This window comes from Canis lupus, chromosome 3 (assembly GCF_048164855.1).
Source record: "Canis lupus baileyi chromosome 3, mCanLup2.hap1, whole genome shotgun sequence".
NCBI classification, from domain to species: domain Eukaryota; kingdom Metazoa; phylum Chordata; class Mammalia; order Carnivora; family Canidae; genus Canis; species Canis lupus.
Genome location: NC_132840.1, coordinates 24,100,466 through 24,124,636, shown reverse-complemented (window position 1 = coordinate 24,124,636; position 24,171 = coordinate 24,100,466). Strand labels below are relative to the sequence as shown.

Sequence of the window (24,171 nt, the reverse complement as noted above, 5' to 3'; positions counted from 1 at the left end):
CAGATGGGCACGACTGACACCCACTTCTTGGGCTGGGGTGGATCCTGTGACAGCCGGTGGCCGGCACCAGGGCGGCGCTGCCTTGGTCTCCGTCCCGGGGCAGGGGGGACAGCCTGATGGAGATGCTGGCCCACCCCAGCAGAGGCTGCACGGCCACAGGGAGGGCCCACACCATGCCCAGGGGCTGCTGCGCCCTGCCCGTGCGGCCCTCCTGCTGCCCGCCAACCCCAGCCCAGCCCCAGCCCTCCTCATGCCTCCAGGCAGCCCAGATACCCTGTCCCTGTCCCCGAGGAGCAGCCCAAGCCCATGGACGGGCACAGTAGGCCTAGGAGCCCAGTGAGGGGGGATAGGTGGAGGCTCATGGTGGGGACCCCACTGGCCAGGGCTAACATGATAGGGACAGTACCACCGTTAGTGTCGCCAATAGTGACACCAAGCGGAGTCCAAGTGGTAGGACCAGTGCTGGTCTCAGGGCGGGAGCCCTGCTGGTTGGTGCGTAGGTGACAGCAAGGCTGTGGCAGAGGGCCTGTGTCAGATGCCACCCTGTTGTCCCCTGGGTGTCTCCCAGGCCCGTGTCTGTGGCCCACTCACTGTGGAGGCCACAGGCTGAGCACACTGAGCTGATGCAGCCCAGCCACATGGCCTGGCTGGGGAGAGTCTGGGTTTGGGTCTAGGAGGAGGACAGGGAAGGAAAGTTCTGGAAGGGGCCCCTCAGGTGCAGCCAGGCAGACCCAGACTGGCAGCGCCCTGACATCTGGGAGGCGCTGGCAGGGCCCAGGCGGCAGCACAGACACAGCCTGGGGCCAGGGGGCGGTCTGGCTGGGGCAGGAAGCCGGGTGGGAGGGCGGAGGAGGAAGCTGGGCTCGATTAGCGCCTGCGGCCGAGATAGGCCACCCTGGCCACAGATAGCCGCTCCCGGAAGGCCGGTGAGGTCAGCGGGCAGTACAGGGCAGGCGGCCAGGCTGGGCCTCCATGCGCTGTGGATGGCGGAGGACTTGGGCCCTGACCATGCTCCCTGTCGGCCACTGTGCTGCCCGTCTGCCCTCCATCAGGCAGTGTCTACACCAGGGGAGGGGCTGGGAGAGTCCCTGAGGACTACGTGTGATAGGGCTAGGAGAGGGCCACTTCCCAGGAGGCGGCTCAGTCCCCCCATGGGGGTCTAGCACCTCCAGTGCTAGCGTCCAGCGGTAGCACTGGGGCAGCCTCAGTGTCCACATCTGTAGAACAGAGTGCAGCATCTCATAGGGGTCGCAAGTCCACCCTTGAACCCATCCAGTCCAGCCCCGACAGTGGTCAGCCCCAGCCCCCAGCCCTCCCTCCACCCTGCAGACCCAATGCAGGGCATTTGCTGGGCTGAACCCCATGGGGTGGCTCCCCCGTTGTGTGCGGTCGCCGTGTGTGGTCTGCGCACATCCCCATGGGTGCCACCCCCTTCCCTCTGCTCTCCTTGGTCAATATTCCTGGCGTTAGTGTCTAGTCCTTGTCTCTCTGCCATGGGCTGTGGCTCCGGGAGGGCAGTGGCCAGGCTGTTTTATTCATGCTGTGACCCCATTGTCTAGTCCAGGGCCTAGATAGTAGGTGACAGTAGGTGGTCTAGTAGTAGGTGCTCAATGAACCAAAGCACAAGCAAGTGAGCAAATGGGGATGAGTTCTGGCAGGAGGGTGGTCTGAGTCTTGCTGAAGAGCTGCTCACTGGCCATCTGCCCCCTCATAGGTCCCCTGGGGGACCTGGGACCCGGGCGTCTTTGCTGGGGATGGAAGACAGAACTAGCCAAGGGCCCATCTGGATGCCAGGTGGATGGCACCTCCGTGGTAAGGAGCCACTAATCGTAGTGAGGAGCTGCCCGAGGTCAAGGAGTCAGCAGCCCAGCCCCGGGGGCAACTGGGGCCAGTTCCATGCCTCAAGGGCCCCCACCAGAGGGAGACAAGGAGGTCTTGCTGCAGACCCCCCTCTGCACCTGGCCTTCCCGGGGTGCTGTGTGTAACCTGGTGCCTGGCCCCCAGTGCCCACCAGGCATGCGTGTGGGCCCGGCCAGCCACAGAGCACAGGCCCCCGGCTCATGCATGGCCCCCCCGTCAGCCCTGGTCTGGGGGCCCTGTCTACGGAGCTCTGCTCAGAGAGGTGGTCAGGCGGAGGGTTCAGGCCCCTCCCCTGGCCCAGGGACTAAAGCTCTGGCTCAGGGCCAGGGGCGGTGGGCAGCCAAGGTGGCCATCGATCAGTCAGCCACCCTGGGCCTCTGCTGGCGGAACCTGTGACAGCTGAACTCCGTTTCCAAGACAACCACCTCTGTGATGCAGCCCCCTTGCTCTGAGGTTGCCTCCTCCCTCCTCACCCCTGCACTCACCCTGGACTTAGTGGGGCATGCTCCAGCCTTGGGGCTCTCGCCTTGACCATGCCCTCTGCCTGGTGCACCAGCCCCAGAGCAGTGGCTCTTGCCTCTTGGTCTGGGTGCAGGGTGGGCTTGGTGGGGCATGGCTCCCCCTCACGTGACATCACTGCCCCCATTCCAGGCAGTCTGTCTCCCCAGCCACCTGATTGCTGGCTCCAGGCCGGTGTTTAACACACGTACAAGTGTTTGTGGAGTGAATAAATGGCCTCCTCTTGCCTACTGCTGGGCCGTAGGTACCGTGCTCTTCTGGATCCATGGCCAGTGTCACCCCCACGACACACCCCTAAGGGGGAACCACCCCCACTGTCACCAGCAACTGCGGCGTGCCCGACCCAGGGGTGCACAACACTCCCCCTCAGGACTGTCCCCCATCTTTTGGAGTCAGTCTGCTCAGCTGTGAAGCAGGGAGGCTCAGGACACGGGGAGGGCCTGCTGCGTGGGTCTCAGGCATACGTCCCCCAGGGGCCCCATGGTGTGGACGCCCTTCCCTGGGACACCCAGAGCTGGCTCCTGACCCAGCCCCTGAGTCTGGTCATGGAGCTGACCCCAGGCTGACCCTTGCCATCCGCCGTTGCCCTCTCCCTCACCCCTCCCCCACTCGTTAATCTAAGACAAATAGGCCTATCGGGCTGCAGTGCCAGGCCCCACGATAACGCCAAATAGCTGAAATGATTTTTCCCACCCACACATGCCGAGCTGGTGGGAGGGGATGTGCGGCCAGGCCCTATCGGTCCATCTCCCGGGCTGTCCATCAGGACAGCCTGTCCTGCCTCGGCAGCCCGACCGCCCGCTGCCCGATAACAAACCTTGAGGTTTGCCTAGAAACTCCAGTAGTGAGATTAGTCAGCCGAGCACGGCCCAGATAGCCAGCCCAACGCCCTTGCTTACACTCCAGGGGTGGAGAGTCCAGCAGGCTCCCCAGGACCCCAGGGGTCGGTGGGGACAGACTCCAGAGCTCCAGCAGGAAGCAGCTGCCTCCTCTGGCCCCTCACAGCACTGTGCCCCCGGCAAGGCAGCAAACCAAACAGCTCACTTAAAACCTTCCAGTCCCTCATTTTATAGGCAAGCCAGCAACGGCATCTCCCTATGCTCCATGGCACCGAGCCCAAACCTTGACCCATCTGCACCCATCCTGTCTAATGCGCCAGCCACACCCACGCTGCTCAAACCTCAGGGCCTTTGCACATGTCAGCTCACTGCCTGGACACCGGCACACCACTCCTGTTGGTCCTTTAGGCCTCAGCGTGGGGAAGCTTCTGCTGACCTGCAGGGCTCTGAGGACATGGCCAGCCTCCCCATCTCTGCCTCCAGGGCCTCAGATGAGGACAAAAGAAGTAACACCTAATGCTGGCCAATCAGATTTTGTTTCATAAACAGTGGTCATCAGGAAAGAGTTCCAGACTCCAAGGCACTTGTGGGTGAATGAAACCCCACTCCTGGGGCTCTGATCACAAAGCTGGCCACCGTGTGTGCCCCTCACCACCGCCTGCCTTCTTCCTTCCCCAGAGCTGGTGGGGAGCCCCTGTGGGCCTTACAGGTTCACTGTCGGCTCCCTGCCTGGCATGGCACCTGTAGCAGACAGCCCTGCACTCAGCAGCTGGTGATGCTGCTCCCCATCCAGGGCATCTGGACCTTGCCTCCCAGGGGGGCAGATGGAGAGCGGTTCTTGGCTGCCCTGTGCCAGGCACAGCAGGCAGGGACGGAGGGAGGGAGGGAGGCCAGAGGAGGCCGCCCCGCCCCAGGCAGCCAGGGAATGTCCCCCTCCCTCTGCTGGCTGAGGGTCTGCTCAGGCCAGAGGGGACCCCACGAGGCTGGTTGCAGAGGAAGCTCCAGGACGCCCCTGGAACCCCCCACCCCACAACACACAGCTGTTTCCTTCATCTAGTTCCCTGGGACCTGGGACCTGGGACTTAGTTCCCTTGGACCTGTCCCAGGCAGGCCAAGGGCACACTAACTGCCACTGGACAGAGGCTCAGATGGGGACCAGGAGATAGGTGATGGGCCTGGGACTCTCGCTCAGGATGGGATCCTGGAGGCTCTCAGTCCAACAGGCTCTCTGCCTGCCTGCTTGCCTTCCTGCTCTTTCTAGATGTTGGGTGGGGAGACGGGGAGCAGGGAATGGGATGGTGGCAGGGGGGCCGACCCCTCACAGGCAGAGAGCTCCTGGCCAGCTGCCCTCCAGACATGCTTTGGGGATTACAGATTACAGCTCTTAGGCATTTGCATATCAGAATTTTAAACAGCCAGCCCCTCCAGCGCACAAGGTCATTTCAAAGATAAAAATACTGAGCTCGCCCCCTTCCTGCCTCCAATTCCTTTTCTCTTCAAAGCCCCCAGCCCAGCACCCCCTCCCCGAGCCCTTGGGGGTACCTTTGCCACCTTGGGCTGTAACCCCTTCCCTGCCCTCCCTGCACTTCGCTCAGGCCCGGGGCCTCCCTTGCACCTCTGAGGCCCTATACAGGCTCTCCACTTGTACCATAGGTTCTCCTTGCCCTATAGGGCTGTGCAGGGGGGGCCTCCCTCCCACCGGGATCGCCTCCCTCCTCGCATACTTCCGAGTTCACTGGCTGGCTGGTCTGAGCTCACGGTGTGGACGACATCCTAGCACACCAACCCGTTTCACTGCAGAGGGCATTCATCTAGCAGTGGGTGTAGGCCCTCACCCCCCACCAGTAGCTGGTGGCAGCTACTGTCCACTGCTCAGAAGACAGAGGGGACACCCCTGAGACTACACAGTAGCGCTGAGCTGGGTCTCCAGCCTAGCCTGGCCCCAGGCTCCTGAGTGGCAGGAGAGCTGGCTCTGGGTGCAGTGGGGGACTCCTGTGTCCAGGGCAGGGGACAGTGTCCGGGGGGACGAGACCACACTGCGAACAGAGGCCTTCCCCTGCCTTGGGGCCACGTGGCTGGGCTGGCTGCCTTTTGCCCTGAGTGCCTCCTTCCTGGGGCTCCTGCCTATACCTCAGCTCCCAGAGGAACCCAGGCTACCCGGGCAGGAGGAGGATGCTGGGGCTTGCCCTCTGTGTGCTGTGGGGATGACCTCTTCACAGGCTGCCCTGAAGCTACTGCTCTTCTTAGAGGCCCTGAGAGGTCAGCAACCAGCCCACAGTTGCTCAGCAAAGCTGGGCCTGGTCCAGGGCACACCCTGCCTCTCAGCACAGCCAGGGGTTCCCAGGTGACCAGCAACTCCTGAGAACTAAGCCACCAGCTGCCAACACAGCTCACAACTTTTTAAAATGAAGGCACATCCCTGAGCACCTCCCTAGACTGTTTTTGGGGCTCTGGGGTCACCAGGTATCAGGTGGGGGCAGGAACAGATCAAGGAGACAGTGAATTCCCTCTTGAGTCCCAGATCCACACTCCAGTGTTTGTGACGCCCTTGCACATCTAGGACCGCCCCTGTGTTTGTGTTGTGTCCTGCCTGGTGCCCTGGGGGTGCCTCCTGAGGACGCTCGTGGCCATCTGCTCTGGGCCTTGACCTCAGGCAGGGCGGCCCCACTGGACCCGCTGTGCTGGGGCAGAGAGGCCCTGAGGCCCGGTCACTCTGCTGGGTTGCAGTCACCTGCTCCTGGGGCTCCCTGGGTGATGGGTCCCACAGAGGGGGAAGGGATGGGGTCCCCGAAAGCCCCGTGAACCCTGACCCTGGCCAGCAGATGACAGCCATAGAGGAGAGGTGTAGGTAAGCAGTGCGCGTTGTGCCAGATGTGTGCTGAGCCCTAGGCTCTGGGAGGTGACCGAGTCCTGCCTCACGCAGGCCAAATGGGAGATGCTAGGGGCCCAGTCACTGCTCTACAGCCAGACAATGCAAGGTGCACTGGGGCTCAAGCTGGCTGATGTCCCCCAGGCTGCCTTCATAAGCCAGGTCCCCAAGCTGGGTGGTGGGGACAGAGCAGTGGCTGCAAGCCAGGGACAAGACACAGACCCTGAGACACAGGGAGTGGAGGTGCTCTCCCAGGATGGGCGGAGCGGTTCAGGCTCAGAGAAGGGGGGTGGGCAGGCCAGGACTGTGGGCAGAGGCCGCGATTGCCCTCTCCACGCCCATAGCAGGCCACTGGGGTGGGCATTGTCTTTGGGGACAGCGGCCTGGCCAGGCCCTGGCAAAGCCCCACTGTCCCATCACTGGCACGGGCGGCCCCCTGAGATAAGGACCCGCTGGGCCTCTCTGGCTTCCCTGGCGGACGATAAGTGTGGCCTGTCTGGGGTCTGATAGGGGGCAGGCACCACGGCGGTTGGCCAGCGGCAGCTTATCGGCCCATCGCTGCCCACTGCACAGAAATTTCTATCTGCGGAGGATGATAGGGAGCCCCCTGGCCCCAGAGGATGCACTCCAGCCCTCAACCATGGCCAACCTTGGCCAACCTTGCCCTGGGGTCAGCTTCCAGTCTCTAGAGGCCTCTGTGGCTCCATCTATAAAAACGGGGGTGGTGATTCTAATCCCGTAGGGTGAGGGGGGCCCTGCTCTGGAGCTGGGTGCTGGGTCTGTCCCTTACTCTGCTGCTTCCCAGCTGGGTGAGGATAGATAAGCCCCTTGGTCACATTGTGCCCAAGTGTCCTCCATAAACTGGGAGAGGTTACCCCCATGCCCACCTCAGGCTGGTGTGGGGTCTCCTGTGCTCTCCTCCCCACGGCCACTCTCCTCCACGGCTGTGGCCTCAGCCTGTCACCTGCCCAGCGGCCAGTCAGGGCCTCTCAGGCCAGTAGATGGTACCTACTTCCCCCCCATCTTAGCACAAAGTTTCCTGATAAAGACTGGAATGTGACAGGCCACTGGACCCGGGGCAGGGCTGACCTAGCTTCTGTGGGGCCCTTGCTATTCCCTCATCTGCAACTGGGGAAACTGAGGCAGCCTGACCACAGGGTCCCTGCCCAGCCTCACAGCACTGCCCTGTGTGCAGAAAGGCCCCAGGGTGGACCCCAGCACCCACAGGTGTCAGGTTTAGTGGTGCCTGACTAGGCACTGAGGGCCTTAAGGACACATAGTCCCATGTCCTGCCCCTGGCCAGCTGCTCCTCGGTGGAGACAGGACACACTGCTGCCATGTTCTCTGCCAGGGCACGGGCCCCTCCTCTGCCATCAGTGGGACCCCAAGATGGGGGGTGTGGGGGCTGAGGGACACAGAGCCACATCTCTTTTGAGGGGCAGCAGTGTTGCTTCCTTGCTGGGGGCAGAAGAGGGGATCCCCCCAGGATTGTCTTACTCAGGATGCTCTGCTCCTGGGCAACACCAGGCCATCCAGGTGAGAGAGGCTGAGAGCAGAGGTGGGGGTGCTTTCCGCATGAGGTGGGGGTCACTATGCTGGTTGTGACTGCCAGGCCAACCTGTCCCTCCCATGGCCTGAAAGGAGGAATGAGGGTCCCCTGACCCTACAGCAAGACAAGGCCCTACCGTGGGCTCTTCCCCACTGTCCCTGAGCCTCACTCTTATTATACCTGCCTGCATACTCCCTGAGGACCACCTGCTCACGCTGTGTGTCTGGTACACAATGAATGCTTCCTGCGTCTGCACACGCCTGGCCCGAATACACGGCCTCCACTCCCCAAAGACCCTGCCCCACTCCCCAAAGACCCTGCCCCAAGCCCTTGAGGACCAGCCATACAGGTGCCCAAAGATGGAACATGCAGCCCCACATTCCCCAGAGTTATGCAGAATGGAAACACATGGCACGCCCAGGATCCCCCTCCTCACAATAGGTAGGAGGGAGGCCATGTCTCCCACAACTGCCACAGTCAGAATTTTGGCTGCAAACTGGTGGTCAGGGTGACAATGGTGGCACAAAACCACCCTCAAGACGCTCCCTGCGCTGCAGCCTTGGGCAGGTGGAGCCAAGGCCTGCACCCTGCACTGCCAAACTCCCCTCCACACCCTGGGATGGCTTTCCAGGCACACCACCTCCCTGGCGTTGGCTGTCCCCAGTTCCATTCGTGCTTTTCCCCGCCCTCTTTTCCAATCTGATGGGAATGCCTCCCCAGAACCCTCAGGACATGTGGGCACGGGGTGTAGCTTGGCGTACTGGTATGGCCCCCAGCGGTGTCACTGGCCCCACAGGCTGGCTGGACTTTGGAATGAGTACAGGTCCTGGCCCAGAGGGTCGCCAGTAACCTCCTCAGCCAGAAGGCGAAGGAGGCCCGTCCCACCCATGCCGTCAGGACTCCCAGAAGCCTGGGTCTTGGGGCTGCCAGACCCCGACCCCTGACCACAGGTGTGGTTTACCTGGTCCACTCCAGGAGACACCGGACTCCTCTTCCAGCGTGGTCTCTGGCTCCTCCTGCCCCTCCATCTCCTCAGGGCCTCCTGGGGGTGTGGGGGGTGGTGGCGATGGTGGGTGTGGGGGGTTAGCGTCTGCAGACATAGAACACCGTCAGGCCCTGCCATCCCTGGGCGCCGACTCTCCCAACCTGCCCACCTCACCCTGTGGCCAGGAGAGACACAGAGGCCCAAGTGGGTGGGTGCATGCCCAAGGTCACCCCGTACCCAGGTTAGCTCTAAAGGGGGGAGAGACCCCTCAATTTTGTCTTCAGCCTTTAGAACCCCTCATCCCCTCATTAATTGAAGCTATGGTTGCTATTCCGGCTGCAGTTAATAATTAGAGGGCAGGGTGGCCTCAAAGGCACACCCAGGCCAGCGGGCACACGTGCAGGTTCTGGCTCCCTGGTCTCCTCCATCGGCAGCTGGGGGCCCCTCAAGCCAGGCCCTGCACCCAATTCCAGCCCAAAGGGCATATTTGCCTTCCCTGCTGAGCCAGATAACTCCCGCAGCCCCCAATCGATGAGCTCCCATAAAAGCCCCCCCTTGGTGACGTCACACGCCCGGCAGATTATTAATACCCGAGATAAGGGCTGTGATTAACATCAAATAAATCAATCACACAGTATAAAAGTCCTATTATTTTTGGCTATAAATCAACGTGGCTGGTATTTGAGCTCCAGCCATCGCGCGGGAGCCGCGCAGGGCCCGCCCGAGAGGCAGATATTGCTCCCGCCGCCTTATCTCCCCCATCGCTCGCTGCGTTATCACCACGGCCTGTGCCAGGTGCAACCCCGGCTGTTTTTTCCAGCTCCTTCCCGGGCCCCGCCCCCATCCTGCACAGCCCTGGCTAGCTGATCAGATAAGGGGCCTGGCTCCCCTGGAAAGCCACCGGGTCAAAGTCCACCAGTAAGAGCCACTTGCCCTTTGGCAGATCGGGGCGCCCCCGTTAGTGCACAGCACCTCACAGCAGCAATGATGGCAGTGGTGATAAGGGGTCCCTTGTGCACTCCTGCAGCCACCCAGACATGGACACAGACAGCGAGGCTCGGGTCCTGGGGAAAAGCTGGGGGCACACGGGCTGCATCACCAGCCTGGATGATGAGGCAGGTGGCAGAGGGCATAGTCATGAATGACAAGGACACCTCGGCCACTGTACCTGGGAGCACTGGGGGATGGGAGCCTCAGTCCCCACTCCTAATGAGCCTGCCACTGTGGAAAGGGGCACAGGGGCCAGCAGATCTCAGAGGATGGGGTTTGTTGGGCGCCTGGCCTGTGGCCATCCTGGGGTGGGGGGGCAGATGCTTCGAGACAGGGAAATGCTGGGGGTGGGGTGTCCGGAGTGAGCACAGACTGCCTGAGATCTCTGCACCCCAGCCCCACCAGCAGAGCTCTCCCACCCACTCGCCAGGGCAAAGGTCCCGAGGGGACTGGCAGGGGTCGGCTGCCACCTGGTACACCTTCTCTGGGCATCTTTCCAGTCTCTGCTCAGTGTCACCACCCTCTATTCCCTCTCTCCTGCACTCCTGGTCGTGCCACCCACCATGGCCTTCCGAGACAGCCCACTTCAGGGCTACATCTCCCGGCCACACTACGGCCTGGGGGTCAACTCAGCCTCCGTGAGCAAAGAGCATCCCAGCACTGAGTGGGGGGTAAGATGCCCCGGCCGTGGCCAACAGCAGGCAGGCAGGGAGAGAGGTCGGGCTCAGCAGGCAGACTGGATCCCCCATGCCAAACTTCCTCCTCAGGAAAACAGGGGTGAGGGTGCTGACCACCCCCACACCACCTCCACCTTGGGAGCTCTCTCCTCCCAGGGGCGTCTGGGATACGGCTGGCTACAGAAGCTGCCCTCCCTTTGAGGTCCGCTGGGGACCTGTCCAGAGCAGGCTTCCTGGTGTCAGATTGATTCACCCCCAGTGTCTCCCCAGTACCACCCCCCACCCCTGAAACTGCCACCAAGGAGGCCCAAGGAAAGGTTTTGGTGCCAGGGGTGGGGGCGGGGGAAGCAGACATGATATGGAGGGAAATCAACCTAAACCCAGACCTGGGGCCGGATCGCTGCACTGTTGCTTTCCAGGCTGTGTGACCATGGGCAAGTCACTTAACCTCTCTGGGTCTCATTCCCTCGTCTGTAAAACAGCAGGAGAGCCTGCTATGCTCTGAGACCATGTGTGCTGAAGCCCACTGCCCGCTCCCACAATGGGTAAATGGAGGCTAGCAGAGGGTGTGGCTTTCTTGAGGTCACTCTGTGGCCATGGCTAGACCTTCTCCATCAGGGCCTGTGTCTCCCCATCTGTACCAGAGCCCCTTGTGGTGTGGGTGTACACATCTCTTGCCCCTGGCCCCCCAGGCCCCCAAGGGTCAGGCCCCTGGCCACCCGCTGCCCAGCAGCCAGCGCCAGACATCAGCAGGCTTCACACACATGCACAGAGGAGGAAACAGCATCCCCAGAAGGACCCAGCTCCTGTGAAGGCACAGGTGAGGACATGGGAAGGCGTGGGGCAGCGCAGGCTATCAGGCTTGGCCTGCTGTGTACCCACCACCGACTCACCTGGACTGGAAGGGCTCAGGGGCTCGGGCTCTCTCACGGCCTCGGGCTCTGGTGCTCCTGCCTCTTGCTCTGGGAGGCTGGTGTCCATGGCCTGGGCCTCTTCTGAAGCCTCCACGTCTCCAAGGGAACCTGCAGACACAGCCCGGAGGGCATCCATGAGGCTCTGAGGGGCAATGGCACCTGGGCTCCTGACCCCGTCCTGGGCACAGATGGGCACACAGACTTTCCCACCCCACAGGGCCAGAGGCTGTGAGGGGGCACCCCCAGATTGTCTTCACACCCCACCTGTGTATCAACCCCAATATTTGTCACGGTTCCAGCGCCTGGGGTCACCCTAGCTGCCTGCCCCCACCAGCTCTGTATCTCTGCTGGCCCACTGACCCCCTCCTGCCAGGGTGGTAGTCCTGGCCCCTCCTGGGGTCTCGCTAGAACCAGGGTATGGCACGCTATCCCCTCCACTCTGTTCTAAGCTGTGAGACCAGCAATGGTGCCTCTGCTGGTATGGGGGCTTCTGAGGGCTGCAAGAACCACAGCCTTTCCCTGACCCATAGGTACACATTTCTGGGGTGCACAGAGCTCCAAAGCACATCCATAGGCCCTGAGACATGAGGGTAAGCCCCCCAGCCCGGGCCCAGAACAGGTCCTCTGAGAAGCCCCGCACTTAGGTGCTGAGGTCTGGGAGTTTCCAGAGGGCAGGCCCCATGTCCAGCACACAGGAAGTACTCAGAAAAACTGACAGGAGGAAGAAATGGCTGATGGGGCACAGGCCTGGCCACCTCATCCCAGCCCCCACCTTCCCTGGGGGGCTCCTGCAGGGGGTGCTCGCAGAGCCTGCCTTACAGCTAGCTGAGAGGCCAGCCCCACCAGGGCACCCCCACTGCTGGTCAGGACAGCAGCCTCCATCGCTGAGGTCAGAGCCGTGTGTCCAGGGGGCGAGCAGAGGGAACAGTGGTGAGCAGGTGCCCTTCCTCATCCCACACTCTCAGCCTGGGCCTGTGGCCCAGAGCTGCCTCCTGCCCTAACTACCTTCCCAAATTGCTCCTCTAGCCACCTGTCCTGCCCCTACTCTGCCCCCCAGTCGTCTGGGAGATGATGCTGTCATCTGGGTGTGGCCCTGGGGAAGGGTCCTTCTGGGGCCTGGATGCCAACCCCATAGCAGCCAGGCCCCCCAGCTCTGAGGAAAGAGCAAGAAGAAACATTAGGAAGCCATGACAACACCTGCAAACCACTCGTCAGGAGTGCCCGAGGGACGGAACGGGGCTTGCTCTCCATGGCACCCGAGACACATGGAACAGAAGGGCCACCTCTCAGAGGCTGAGCTCCCCGTCCCTGGAGGCAAGCAAGCAGTGGTCAATGGAGATCCGACAGGACTCATGCCTCTGTGACCTCTTATGCATCATGACCTGTGTGGGGATCTGGTGAAGGCCTGTGCCTTCTCCCCAGAAAACACCGAGAGAGACTAGAATTCGTCCAGTTTCAGAGGCTTCTCACCAAACCCCTAGTCTTCTTCCTGGAGCCCTGTCTCACTCCCCTCCTTTGCTGCATTTACCCAGGGATGAAGCCTGCTGCTGCCAGCCAGCATCCACCACGGGCCACGGGAGCTGGCTCGTGGCAGTGGTCCAGGGAGACTCTGATGGAATGAGCAATATTGTGAGAAATGAGGCTCCAGCCTGACTCTCCCAGTCTAGCAATTTCCATGGAGCAGGGAGGTGGGCAAGCTCGTTTTGTTTGCCTTTCAGCTCAAATCCCTGGTCCCAGGCAGACGTGACCGGCCTCAGCAAGGAAAACCAAGTGTCCACAGTGGGGTGGACGCCCTTCCTACCTCCCGCTGACATCCGGGGGCAGGGGTACCCGGGACACCTGGACTCTGCAGGGTACTCCCAGGCCCCCCTGGGAAGACCATCAAGAACCAGAGACAGGCTTCAAACAGGAAGTGCTGTTGAGTGAGGAATGGGAGTAAATGAAGGAGGAGAGCACAGGGGAGATGCCACCGCAGGGCTCAGAGGGGCAGACAGTGGGAAGAGGGCTCTGGGCCGAGGCCCTGGGGATGGACTGAGCTAGGCTTTGAGGCTGGAGAGAGGCCGGGGGAGGAGCAGGTCCTAGTCCCAGAGGCACTGGGGAGCCATAGAGAGTCCTAGGCAGGGTGTCTCCCAGCTGCAGCCGTCTGGATTCCAGTTCCCGACCAGAGTCACACCCCCCGGGACACTCCAGAGCCGTAATTACAGGAGATGGGCAGGTGCTCTCCACCCAGTGGCCGGGCTGAGACTGCCCAGCTCCAGCCCCAGGTCAAGTCTCCTGCTTTCTTGTCAACGCGCTCACATGGACCGAGGAGGCTCTGAGGAGGACTGGGCACACCCCAGACCGGTCCACCTTGTGCCCCTGGGGCAGGTGGGAGGCCTGACCTGCTGTGACCTCCTTTGGCGTGATCTGGGCAGGGAAGCAGAGGCTGCGGTGGAGGCTGGCCTCCAGCTGGGGTTGGCCCTGAGCTGGTCACAGTGGCCAGCAGGCTTGCAGCCACCCCGGCCTCTGGGGTCAGCCCTCCGGCTGGACCCTCCAAGACCTTCCCGTACCTCCTGTGGCCCGTGTAGAGCTGCAAGCGGATGGGCCTGAGCTGCGGTCCCTCATGCTGAATGGCCGTAGGACCTGGCCGCCTGCTCTGTTGGACCGGTACGAAGCCCCCCGCTCTCAGGGCCGGCGGGGACCAGGGCACGGGGGCAGATGCCGGGGCACAGCCTGCCACCCCCTCCCCACCCGGGCCTGACACTGGGGACACAGCCCCGACTCCCGGAGCCTCGCTCAGGTGGGCCTCCGCCACCCAGGGAGGCCCCAAGCTCGTGGCGGGTCCGTTTATGAGAGAACAAAGGCCCCCGCTCCGCACAAAGGCGTGACGACGAGCGTGAAGAAAGAGGCTGCCGGGCTGCTGCAATTTATTCTAATGCCGCTAATTCAGTTCCAGCACAATTAAAGCCGCTCTGATAATGCCAGAGACAGCCGCCAAGCAGCAAATCGCTCCGAGCCCACGAGCGGGATGTGCCATGGCAAAGGCTGCGCTATGCCTGCCTCGGCACCCGAGAGCATGCCACCTCGCCCCCGGGACACCCTGGGGTCCCACTCCACCCACGGCTCAGGGAGGAAGGTCCCTCCACTGGCCACGCATCAGGGGACATTGCTGCTTCCCTGGCTGCCCTGTGCCAGGAATGACCCCCGACTGGCCCCTGGGGGCACTCTCTGACCAAAGACCTCAAGAGCTAGGCCAGTCCACACATGGCAAGTGTCCTTGCTGTGTGACCTCAGGCTAGGCACTCTACCTCTCGGTGCTCGGAAACCACAACAGCTCCTACCTCACAGGGTGAAGCGTCTGAGCTCAGGACCTGGCACATAGTAAGTGAGCACTAAACATCATTAGCTGTCACCGCCTGCTGTGCAGCAGGGCCTGGGGGATGGGTCGGGGCCTGGGGGTGGCACGTGCTCTTACAAAGCACCCTGTCACACACCAGCCCTGTGCTCAGCGTTTACAGTGTTCTCCCCTAATCACCCCTGCCCGGTGGTCCAGAGTGTAGGGGTGGTGGGGAAAGTGTGTGTGGACGGCAGGCAGGGCCCTGAGCCAGTCCCCATGGGCGGATCTCCTCCGAGGCCCCTCAACACTGCCCAGAGGTCACGCCCACTTTGCAAACGAGTAAACTGAGGTCCAGCAAGCGAGGTGACTTGTCCACAGCGCCCTTGAGGAAGCAGTGGTGGGGATAGGCAGGCCAGGACCCTCTGCAAATACGGACGGCCCCCTTGCAGACGCTGGCTCAGGCAAAGCCCTCTGCTGCACAGGGGTGGCCCTCTGGGCACCTGGATCGAGGGTGACACCGACCACATGGCCCAGCAGGGCAGAGAGGCCAGTGCCCAAGGCTGGACCCTGTCTGGGGGCATCGGCGGTAATGATGGCAGTCGCAGCGCTGCCCCTGCTGCCCGGAGCCCCTCAGTTATCATGGCGAGCAGACGCCCCGCGCCGATCCGTCTCCTGCTCATTAAGCCGGACGTGGAAATGGAAATGAAAACATAATAGCTATTTGATTGGGGGCGAGATAGTTTGCATATTGGCTGGGCGCTGATAGCAGAATTTCATCAACTCCCGTTCTTCATGCTTTAAGACTGAATTACGGAGACAGGCTCTGTGCAGTGGGATGATCCCCGCTCCCTTCCGAGTCCCCGAGCTGCACAGCTAATGGCCCCTCCTGGCTTTGATGGCGAGGCAGCTGGTGGGGGGGCCCTTTGAATGACCGCCTCTAAGGAAGCCGGAGTTGGTCTCTGTGGAGGGAGCAAAATCCCCTCAGATGCTGGGCCCTGGGTGGACCTGTCAGGCAGGGAGTTGGTGAGGGTGTCTCCGAGCACTGGGCGGGGAGTCCAGAGGCCCCGGGCCTCCCGCTGGTCCTGGCTGATCCACACACTATACCCATATCCAGTGGAGGTGACTGTACGTGCACTCCATGACCACAGCAATCCCCTGGAGCCCCCCACCCAACTCGGGGCCTGACCATAGACTTGAGTCTACCTGCAGCCCTGACCTGTGCCCCCCTAGCACTGGGGTTGTTTATGCCCCTCTGGGGAGGTGCTTCTTATATCCCATTTACAGAGAAGACAGAGGGGCACACAACTGCCCCAGAGGCCCAGAGGGGCACACAACTGCCCCAGAGGCCCTCCTGCATCAGGGCTGGCTTTTGAAGGCAGGCCCCTTGGCCTGGGGGTGGGTGGACGCTGATGGGCCATGGAGCCCTGCCCCTCTTGCTGGAGTGCCTGCGGCCCTCACCCTGGGCCTCATCCTCAACCACTGCTTTCTCATTCACCCCTCCTTGACTCCCTCATTCATTAACCCAGCCAACCTTTCCTGGGTCCACCGAGGGCCGCACTCTGTCCCAGGCCTTGGAGACCCCAGGGTAACCAGAACATGCTCTCCAAGAAAGCAAATTTAAAAATGCAAGTGCGGCCACTGCCATGAAGGAGAGGTGTAGGTGCCAGTCAGGGAAGGCTTCCTGGAGGAGGCAACAAGTGATAGAGATCTAGAAGGGGATAGGGAGTGGCCTGGAACTGGGCCAGAGAAAAGCATTCCAGGCAGAAGGTAGAGCAGGACATGGAGGCAGGTGGCCCTGTGCAGGCCACACCTCCCTGGGCCTGGTTTCCACATGGAAAGCAGGGCTGGGGTCAGGGTTCAGCACGGTGGTGCCCTGGTACTGAGCACAGACAGGTTATTATTACAACTGCTGTTACTGTTTCAACTCTCGGGGGGGGGGGGTGCCACACCTGCCCTCTGGGGGTGGGGGCTGGAGGGCAGGGCCGAGGCCTGGAAGGGGGCAGTGCTGGCAGGCCTTGGCCTCCTGTCTCATTGGCCCTGGGCAGTTGGTGGGCGGGTGGGGGCGCAGTGCTGCCAGGAGAGAGACCCTGGCCTCTGGGTGGCACATGGTGGCCAGATAAGGCCCCGATAACACAGGGAAAATTGCAACAGATTCAGCCTTTCCCACCGGGGGCAGGGGTGCAGCTCAGGCCATGGCGGGGACACCCTGCTCCCCCGAGGGGGCCTTGCTCCTGGAGCTCTGGGTGGCTGGGGGCCGTGGCTGGCCATCTCAGGGGCCCAGGACCCCTAAGCACACAGGGTTGGGTTGAAAGCTCGACCTTCTGGCAGGAGACAGGGTGACCTATGGTGAAGTGCTCCCTTCCCTGGGCCTGGTGAGCTGGATGGGACACTCCTAAGTCCCCTCCCAGGAAGGAGGGTCTCTAATGCAGCTGGTCTCTGATGGACAGGGACACTGAGGCACAGACCACAGGGGCAGCTGCTGTGCTGGCCTGGCACCCTTGGCCCTCGGGGCCCAGGGACTTGTGCTTCACACACAATCCTGACAAGCAGCTGAGCTGATTCCCAGGCCGAGGTGGAGAGAGAGAAGCAAGGTGGAAGCAGGGTATTTGGAGCAGGGCTGGGGGTGAGGCCAGCCCAGGAGGAGCAGTGGGAGCTGGTAATATGAGGTGCCGCTGAAGGCAAAGGTGTCTCCACACCCAAGCCCCAGAGCCCAGCGCAGAGCAGCCCCAGACAGCTTGGGTCCCATGAGGTCGGGCTTGTGCTGCTGGTGGGTGGCAGGGGCATGGTGGGCAATGGGTGGGCACAAGTGACAGGGGCAGACAAGGGGCAGGTCTAGGCCCCCAGTGAAAGCTACAGAGGCCAGGGAGGGGGGAGGAGTCCATTTCACGGAGAACTTAAGAAGCTTCTCTAAGGTTTAGATCAGAGGCAGGTTCCTGGCTCACTGCCTCCTAGGAGCTTATAGCTCCAAAGGGGTAGGGTCCGCCCAGGAGAGGTGCAGGCACCCAGGAGAGGGAGCTGGAGCTCTGGGGAGGCCCAGCACAGACCCTGCATGGAGCCTGGCTCTCCCTGGCCGGGGTGGGGGGACGGGGAGGTGGTGAAGCCACCCCCGCCTGCCCCCGGGCCATGAGGTTGACAGTGGCCCGCCAGCGGCTTCTTCAACCCAGGGTCAGTCCCCGCTGACAGCTCAGGGCAACCACAAGAGGATGTTGGCGAGATAATCTTGGCTTATTCGAGCAGGCACCTTGGCTCAGAGTGGGGACCAGGCGTCTGCACCTCCGCATGTGCTGGGGGTTACCCTTCCACACCAGTTCTGCTCCCAACTCTGAGTGGGCCGCCTGCAGCGGTCAGGGCTGGGCAGCTGGGCTCTCTACTTTCCCGCTAAGGGTCAGTTTGATGGTGCTCACATGTGCCCTGCAACGGGAAGCTCACTACTCCTCTTCCAGACATCTGAGTCCCAGACCCTCTGCTTCTCAGGCCTTGCCCTAGCCAACCCCACCTTGCGGGGGGTGGGGGGGGGTAGCGGGGGCAGGGGCGGGTCAGGCCATCCTGATCGAGGCTGTGCATAAACGATCATTTGCCTTGCTCCGGGTCTGTGCGCCAGACCCCAACACGTAGCCACTGGGCCAGCAAGCCCTCAGGTCACGCTGGGGAGTGAGTGGGGGGCTGGTGCTGTCCAAGGTGAGCCGGGCCACGGGCGGCCGGCGGGCTGCTGTCCCCACAAGCTGGGCCGTTGGAGGGCGAGGAAATGCCCTCAGCGTCAAGAAAGAACTTGCGGTGCTCCCAATGGTGCCGCGGCCCCACACTCTCCGGGAACCCAGGAGCAAGAGTGGTATGACCTACTTCAGCGTTGAGTGGATTGGAAGTCTTTTATTGAGACATCCTTCACATACAGAGAGATGAATCCTTTGCAGGGTGGTTCAGCTTGCAAAGGAGCGCTGATGAAAGACGGGTGGGGTTCCATGCAGCCAGGGCCTGCCAGCAGTGGGGGCGTCGTCCACCACCCCCCACTTTCCAGGAGCCAGGTAGAACTGGGGGCCCTTCACAGCACCCGCCCCCTGCCACCATCCACGCCCTCAGTCCTCGAGCCCTCCCAGGGCTCCTGCCCGCAGCCTCTCTGACCCTCCCTCACAGGAGGGCTGGCAATGACCAAAACTCACTGCACGGTGCCCAGGACACAAAAGAACCTTCCCCGGGCAGACGGCAGGCGGGGGAAGGCCAACAAGCGCTCATGTGGCTGTCTTGTCCCATGTCTCCGTGTCTTCGTGTGGCCTGGGGTGTTGTAACCAAGAGCGCTGGGAAGACCACGTCCCGGGGCCTCAGGCACCCCTCACCCTGCGGCCACCCCTCCCCGCACACACCAGTCAGCTTCCCCAGCCCCTTCCTGGGGCTGTCAGCATGGATTCTAACACCACACCCACCTCCTGACTCACTTTTGCCAAGCCACGCCTCCACCTGCCCACCTCTGCTCATTCACCTCCCCAGCTCCCGGTTTCTCCTGGAGTGAAAGCCAAACTCTTACGGGGCTGTGGCCCACTGCAGCCCACACCAGCACCCATCTTATCCTGGCCTGAGCTTCCACCCCTGCCTGGCTCTGCTGACGCCACTGCACCCACCGTGTCCACAGAGTGTTCGCTTCACCCCACTCTGGGTGGCACGTGGCATACAGTAGGTGCCCGGGGAGCACTGCTGCCCATAGGCTTGGGGGGGGGGGCAGAAGCCTGCCACTGGTCCCCAGGGGCAGCACACAAGCCAGGATGGCCCTCCCTGGGGTCTCTAGGGCCTGGGTAGGTGTGGGGACTCCAGGCTGGGGACATGAGACAAAGGGAGATAGGGTGCTGACACCCGGGGGGGTCCTCATCCATATCCCAGCCCCAGCCACCACCACTTCCTCCTGTGGCCAGCCTCGTAACCGACAGGCGGAACCTGGGGGGGCTCAACTGCCCCAGCCCCATGGCCACGCCCCACGGGGGCCCAGGGTGAGCCCGGCACTCCCTGCAGACATTGCCCCTGGAGGCCTCTCAGGGCAGGAAGGCCTACGGGCAGCTGGGCAGGAGAAACAGGCCTGCTTCTGGGGACACAGCCACACAGATGGGGACGTGCCCAAGGTCTCCCAGTTGGGCAGCGGACAAGTGGCCTGTCTGCCCCTCGTCCTGAGCCCTGCCCTACACGTGGTGTTTCCTGCCTGGGCCTCACCCATCCTCCTCTGCTGGGGGAGGCGGTCAGGACCCAGATCTCTTGTGGCTCCCCTCACTGGGACTCAGTTTCCTTTCCTGGCTCTGCAACACTGTGGCTCACAGAGCCCTCCCTGCCTTCCTCATTCTCAACTCCCTGCCTGGTTGCTGCGTGACCACTGCCTGGCTCCCTCTGACGTCTGTTCCCTGAGGAGGACCCAGGCTCTACCAGCTATGCACTGCATGACCCAGGCCAGTGCACCCCTCCCTGCCACTTGGGCATGGCCATCCGCCTCTCTGCTGTGGGGGAGGGGCATTGGCAGGGGCGGCACCTGGGGCCCTCTCCTGGCAGGAGCTATGGACTCGTGTGCACAGCCCTCGACAGTTTACAAAGCTCCACCAGGACTCTCAGTAGCACCAGCCTGTAGGGAAACAGCCTCCACTGAGCAGAGGAAACAGGCAGAGAACAGCCACCGCAGACCCCACCTGGCCCAACAGAGGTCTGCGGCCATTGCAGGGCAGGGCGCAATGGAGGCCCCTCAGGCTGCCAGCCTAGGGGACCCACCCAGGCCTTGGTTTACATATGTGACACACAGGGACTGACCCACCAACCTTGCAGAGGTGCTGGTGGGAGGGAGGGAGAGAGCTTTGTGGGAGGTAAAGATGCCTCCCACCACTGCTCCCCCAAAAGGCACACTGGGATTTCTTCCACCAGGGCTCCTCTGTGCTGTGTCGGGTCAGCGGTGAGCACATGGGGCCCACCAGGGCGGGACACCCATCCCAGATACCATGATGTGCAAGGACGGGTGCAAGATGCAGAACGGTGGGGAGGACGGGCCAGGGGGTGGGGGGTGGGCAGCAAGGGCTTCTCAGGGGAGGTGCTGCTTATGCTGCGATCATTAATGCCCCGGGGCAGAGGGAACTGCCAGGACCAAGTCCCAGAACTGAGAGTGCCAGAGGGTCCTGCGTGGTGGCTAAGGATGGGTGGGGAAGAGGCAGGGGGATCTCATTCCCCAGGGTTTTATTCTCACATCCAGGGAAGCAAGGCCAGCCACCACCTCCAGGCAGCCCCCAGCTGGGTGCCACCTCCATGGCCTTGCTCGGGATCCTTCCCCTGTGGGAAGCAAGGTGAGCGTTGGGCTTTGGGAGACCCAGGCCAGCCACCGCCCCCAGGCAGCCCTCGGCCAGGCTCAGGCTCAGGATGGATCCTCGCTCTGGCCAGGGCCAGTGGGCCAGCCCCCGCCCCCTCCCCAGGGACAGGGGCCGGGCCAGGCGACGCAGAGAGAAGGGGAGCGGGCCTGGGAAAGCCCGGCCTGCCTGATAGGGAGAGATTGGTTTCAGCCGGAGCTGCGGGCTGCCAAGTCCACATCCTATCCGCGGCCTGCACTCACTCGGCATTCATCACCGCTGAACTCGGAGACTTTATCACCGCGAGGGGTTGGCGCCATCTCTGCGCCCGGCCGCTCCCGGCCCTCCGATGGGCCCGATAGCCGCTGATAGATTACCCGAGATTGCCGCAGCCCCGGCCGATCGCGGACACTCCTGGGCGGGGCGCGGACCACGTGGCCGGGCAGAGACCACGGCGCGCCCGGGAGGCCCGGGGAGGAGGCGGGCGCGGCCGCCCTGGGGCGGGGACAGGGAAGTAGCGCCCGCGAGGCCGCCGCGGGCTGCGCACTGATTCTGCAGATGGCCGGATAAGGCTGATGGATGTGAGCGGGCCGGGCTAATGGAGCCGGCGGCGCGGCCCACGCGTCAGCTGGATGTTGGCAGATGGCTTCCCGGAAGGGGCCAGGGCTCCAGGGTGACGGGACCCTGCCGTGGGGGGGCGGGGGATGCGGGGGTGGGGGTGGGGACGGGGCCTCCTAGGCACCTCCTCAGCTGCTGCACAGTGGAGCGGACTCTGGGCCCTGCTGCCCCACGTCCAGGACTGCGTTCCCGCCGGGGCACCGCAGCCCCTCTTCCAGGCCGGCCACGATGCCCTGGGGGTCAGGGGCGGGATGCACACCCAGGCCGGGCCGACCAGTGTCCAGACTGGTGACCATTATCCCGAGCTGTGTCTCCAGCCCCTGGGGATGCCATGCAGGGAGGCAGAAGTGGGGTCCTCTGGGCTAGCCCTTTCTGCGGTGTGGACAGGTCCCAAGCAGCGACTCTACCCTGTTCCCACTGCACAGATAGGGAAACTGAGGCACCCACGGGGGCCAGGACAGCCACAGGATCTGGTCCACCTGGGCTCAAACCCTACCAGGCAGGCCCCTTGCCTCAAATGAAAACTAAGGGTTGAAAATCAGCCTCACATTTCTGGAAAGAGTAGAACAGAGGCTGCCAGGGGCCAAGGAAGGAAGGAGAGACAGTGAGACAGCATAGGGGATATAGTGCTCGTTGGGGACAGTTTCTGTTGGGATCTTTGACCACAGTGAAAAAACCCGAAAACCAAAAAAGTCTTAGCCCAGTGCCCAGGAGTACACAGCAGGCACTCCCTAAGTGCCTGGTCCTGTCCTAGGGGATGCAGAGACACACATCCCTATCCGTGTGCACAGCCCTCCACAGTGACATGGCCTTCCCCACCAGCTCTCTGCCTCAGGACACTTGCTGGCCATGGAGACTGAGGCCAGGGCTTGCAGGGGGCCTGGCCCTGCACTGCTGGTGGGCTGGGGGACGCCAGGGGCTGTATCAAGGCTAGGAGGGAGGCCGAAGCACTGGCTTATGCTATGGATGGTCCTGGGCAAGCCTCTGCTGCTAGTCAGGGCCTGGCCCTGTTGGTCTCTCATGAAGGGGGCTGAGGCTTGGGGGTCTTAGTGACCTGCCCCAGGGGACCCGCTGAGCAGTGGGGCTGGGATTTGCAGCCCGCTGTGTGGCTCCACAGTCCATGGCCTTGACCCCTTTAGGCTGAATGAGAGCCATGGTGATGGTGGTCATCTCAGGGCCTGGACATTATAGCTTTTGAGCCAAGTCTGGCTACTGGCCTGAGGATGAGCCTGGGTTGGTCAAGAACCCTCCTTGCATCTGGATTCCTCAAGCCCAGCTGGCTGGGACAGAGTAAGTGGAGAGGAAAAGTCTGGTCCATGAGGAGGAGGAGGGAGAGGAGGAGCCTCGAAGTTCCTGGGTCCTACCTCACATCTTGGGCCTGCCTGTGATGTGGCTGCCAAGGGCACACAGGAAGGGAAGGCCTGTCCTGGGGCAGCGCTGGGATGGGAGCCGAGCCCTGCTTGAGCTGGTCAGCGTGGCAGGGGCTCTTACTTCTCCCCACCGTGCTAGCTCATTGCTTCTCAGAGCCTTTGCCTTTGCTGTTCTCTCTGCCGGGATGGCTCTTTCCTACACACAACACCAGTCAGCTCCAGAGGCTGCCAGGCTTTCGATACCCTAGACCCCAGCTACAGGGGGTCCCTCTGTCCTTAAAGTTCATTTCGGGTGCTCCCTCTCTATTCTCCAGCAGCCAGGGGCTCTGTGACAGCAGGGACAGAGCACACACAGACACCCAGAAGTCAGCCCGCGGTCCCTATTCCAGGCACACAGGCTCACAGGAAGTGAGCCTCAGCCCTGCTGCAAGGCGGGGGTCCTCCCTGGTGGCTGGTGAGGACCTTGACTCCCTGGCCTCTACAGCTCTGCCCATAGCAGTGCTGGCTGGAAGGCAATGACTTTTCTCCACTTTCCTCTTTCCCAGGGGTTTGCTTTGCTATCCTGGCACAGAGGCTGGGGTGGGGAGATTTTGAAATCAACTGAGGGAATATTTATCGAGCACCTAACTGTATGCTCTGCACTGTCCTGGGAGAGACAGAGCTGCTCTAGAATGGGGGCCCTCCTGGAGAGACTCTGAGGCAGGTGCTGGAGGGACCCCTCCCCAGGTGCTGTCCTTCCACTCCTGAGTGCTGGGCCCCTCTTGCTCCATGCCCTGGGACACAGATCACCCCATCGTGTCGGGGGTGAAGGCACTTAGCTGAGGTCACACAGCAGCAGTCTGGTTCTGGTCCAATAGCTCCCACCCTGTTTCCTCCCCTTAGATCTCAGCCAACATGTCCTCTCCTTGCCCCTCTACTATTTTCCACTTATGCATTTTTGTGAAACGCCCACGCCTGTGGCTGGTTTTCAGGTCACGGAGCCTGGCAGGTGCTGTGGAACTGGGGGAGCCTCTAGCCAGGCCCTGGGGCAGTTGGGCCTACCTATACCCCATCTCACCGACCAATCTGTGGGGTGCAAAGTGACCTTGAACACATGAGAATCCCCCAAAGTTTCTTGAGCACTTCCTGCAGACATGGTCTCTGGTCATGTAAATTTCTGAAAATGGAAAATCCGAAAGACCCCAGGTTTCTAGAATACACCACAGCCACGGATAGACTAAGGAACCCCCTGAGATATTCCTGTTTCCATCCTCATTGTGTGGTCGGGGAAACTGAGGCCCAGGGAGCAGCCAGTGCTTGTCGGAGAGTGCAGACCCTGCCCTGGGAGGCAGCCAGAGCAGATCCTCCCATTTCACTGGGAGGAAGG

The 24,171-nt window shown here is 62.3% G+C and overlaps 1 protein-coding gene across 4 annotated transcripts in view; it reads right to left on the bottom strand.

The window, feature by feature from the left end:
* ZFPM1 (zinc finger protein, FOG family member 1) overlaps positions 1-24,171 on the bottom strand; it is a 69,299-nt gene that overhangs the window by 31,000 nt on the left and 14,128 nt on the right. For 3 of the 4 annotated variants that reach the window (XM_072819556.1, XM_072819553.1, XM_072819555.1), the window contains exons 2-3: positions 11,182-11,310; positions 8,598-8,726 (exon numbers count right to left, since the gene is read on the bottom strand). In XM_072819556.1, coding sequence (XP_072675657.1) covers positions 8,598-8,726; positions 11,182-11,269 — 217 coding nt within the window. In that variant the 5' untranslated portion in view covers positions 11,270-11,310. Of the gene's footprint in view, positions 1-8,597; positions 8,727-11,181; positions 11,311-21,080; positions 21,236-24,171 lie in introns of those variants that run through there. The other variant, XM_072819554.1, reaches the window with a different exon arrangement.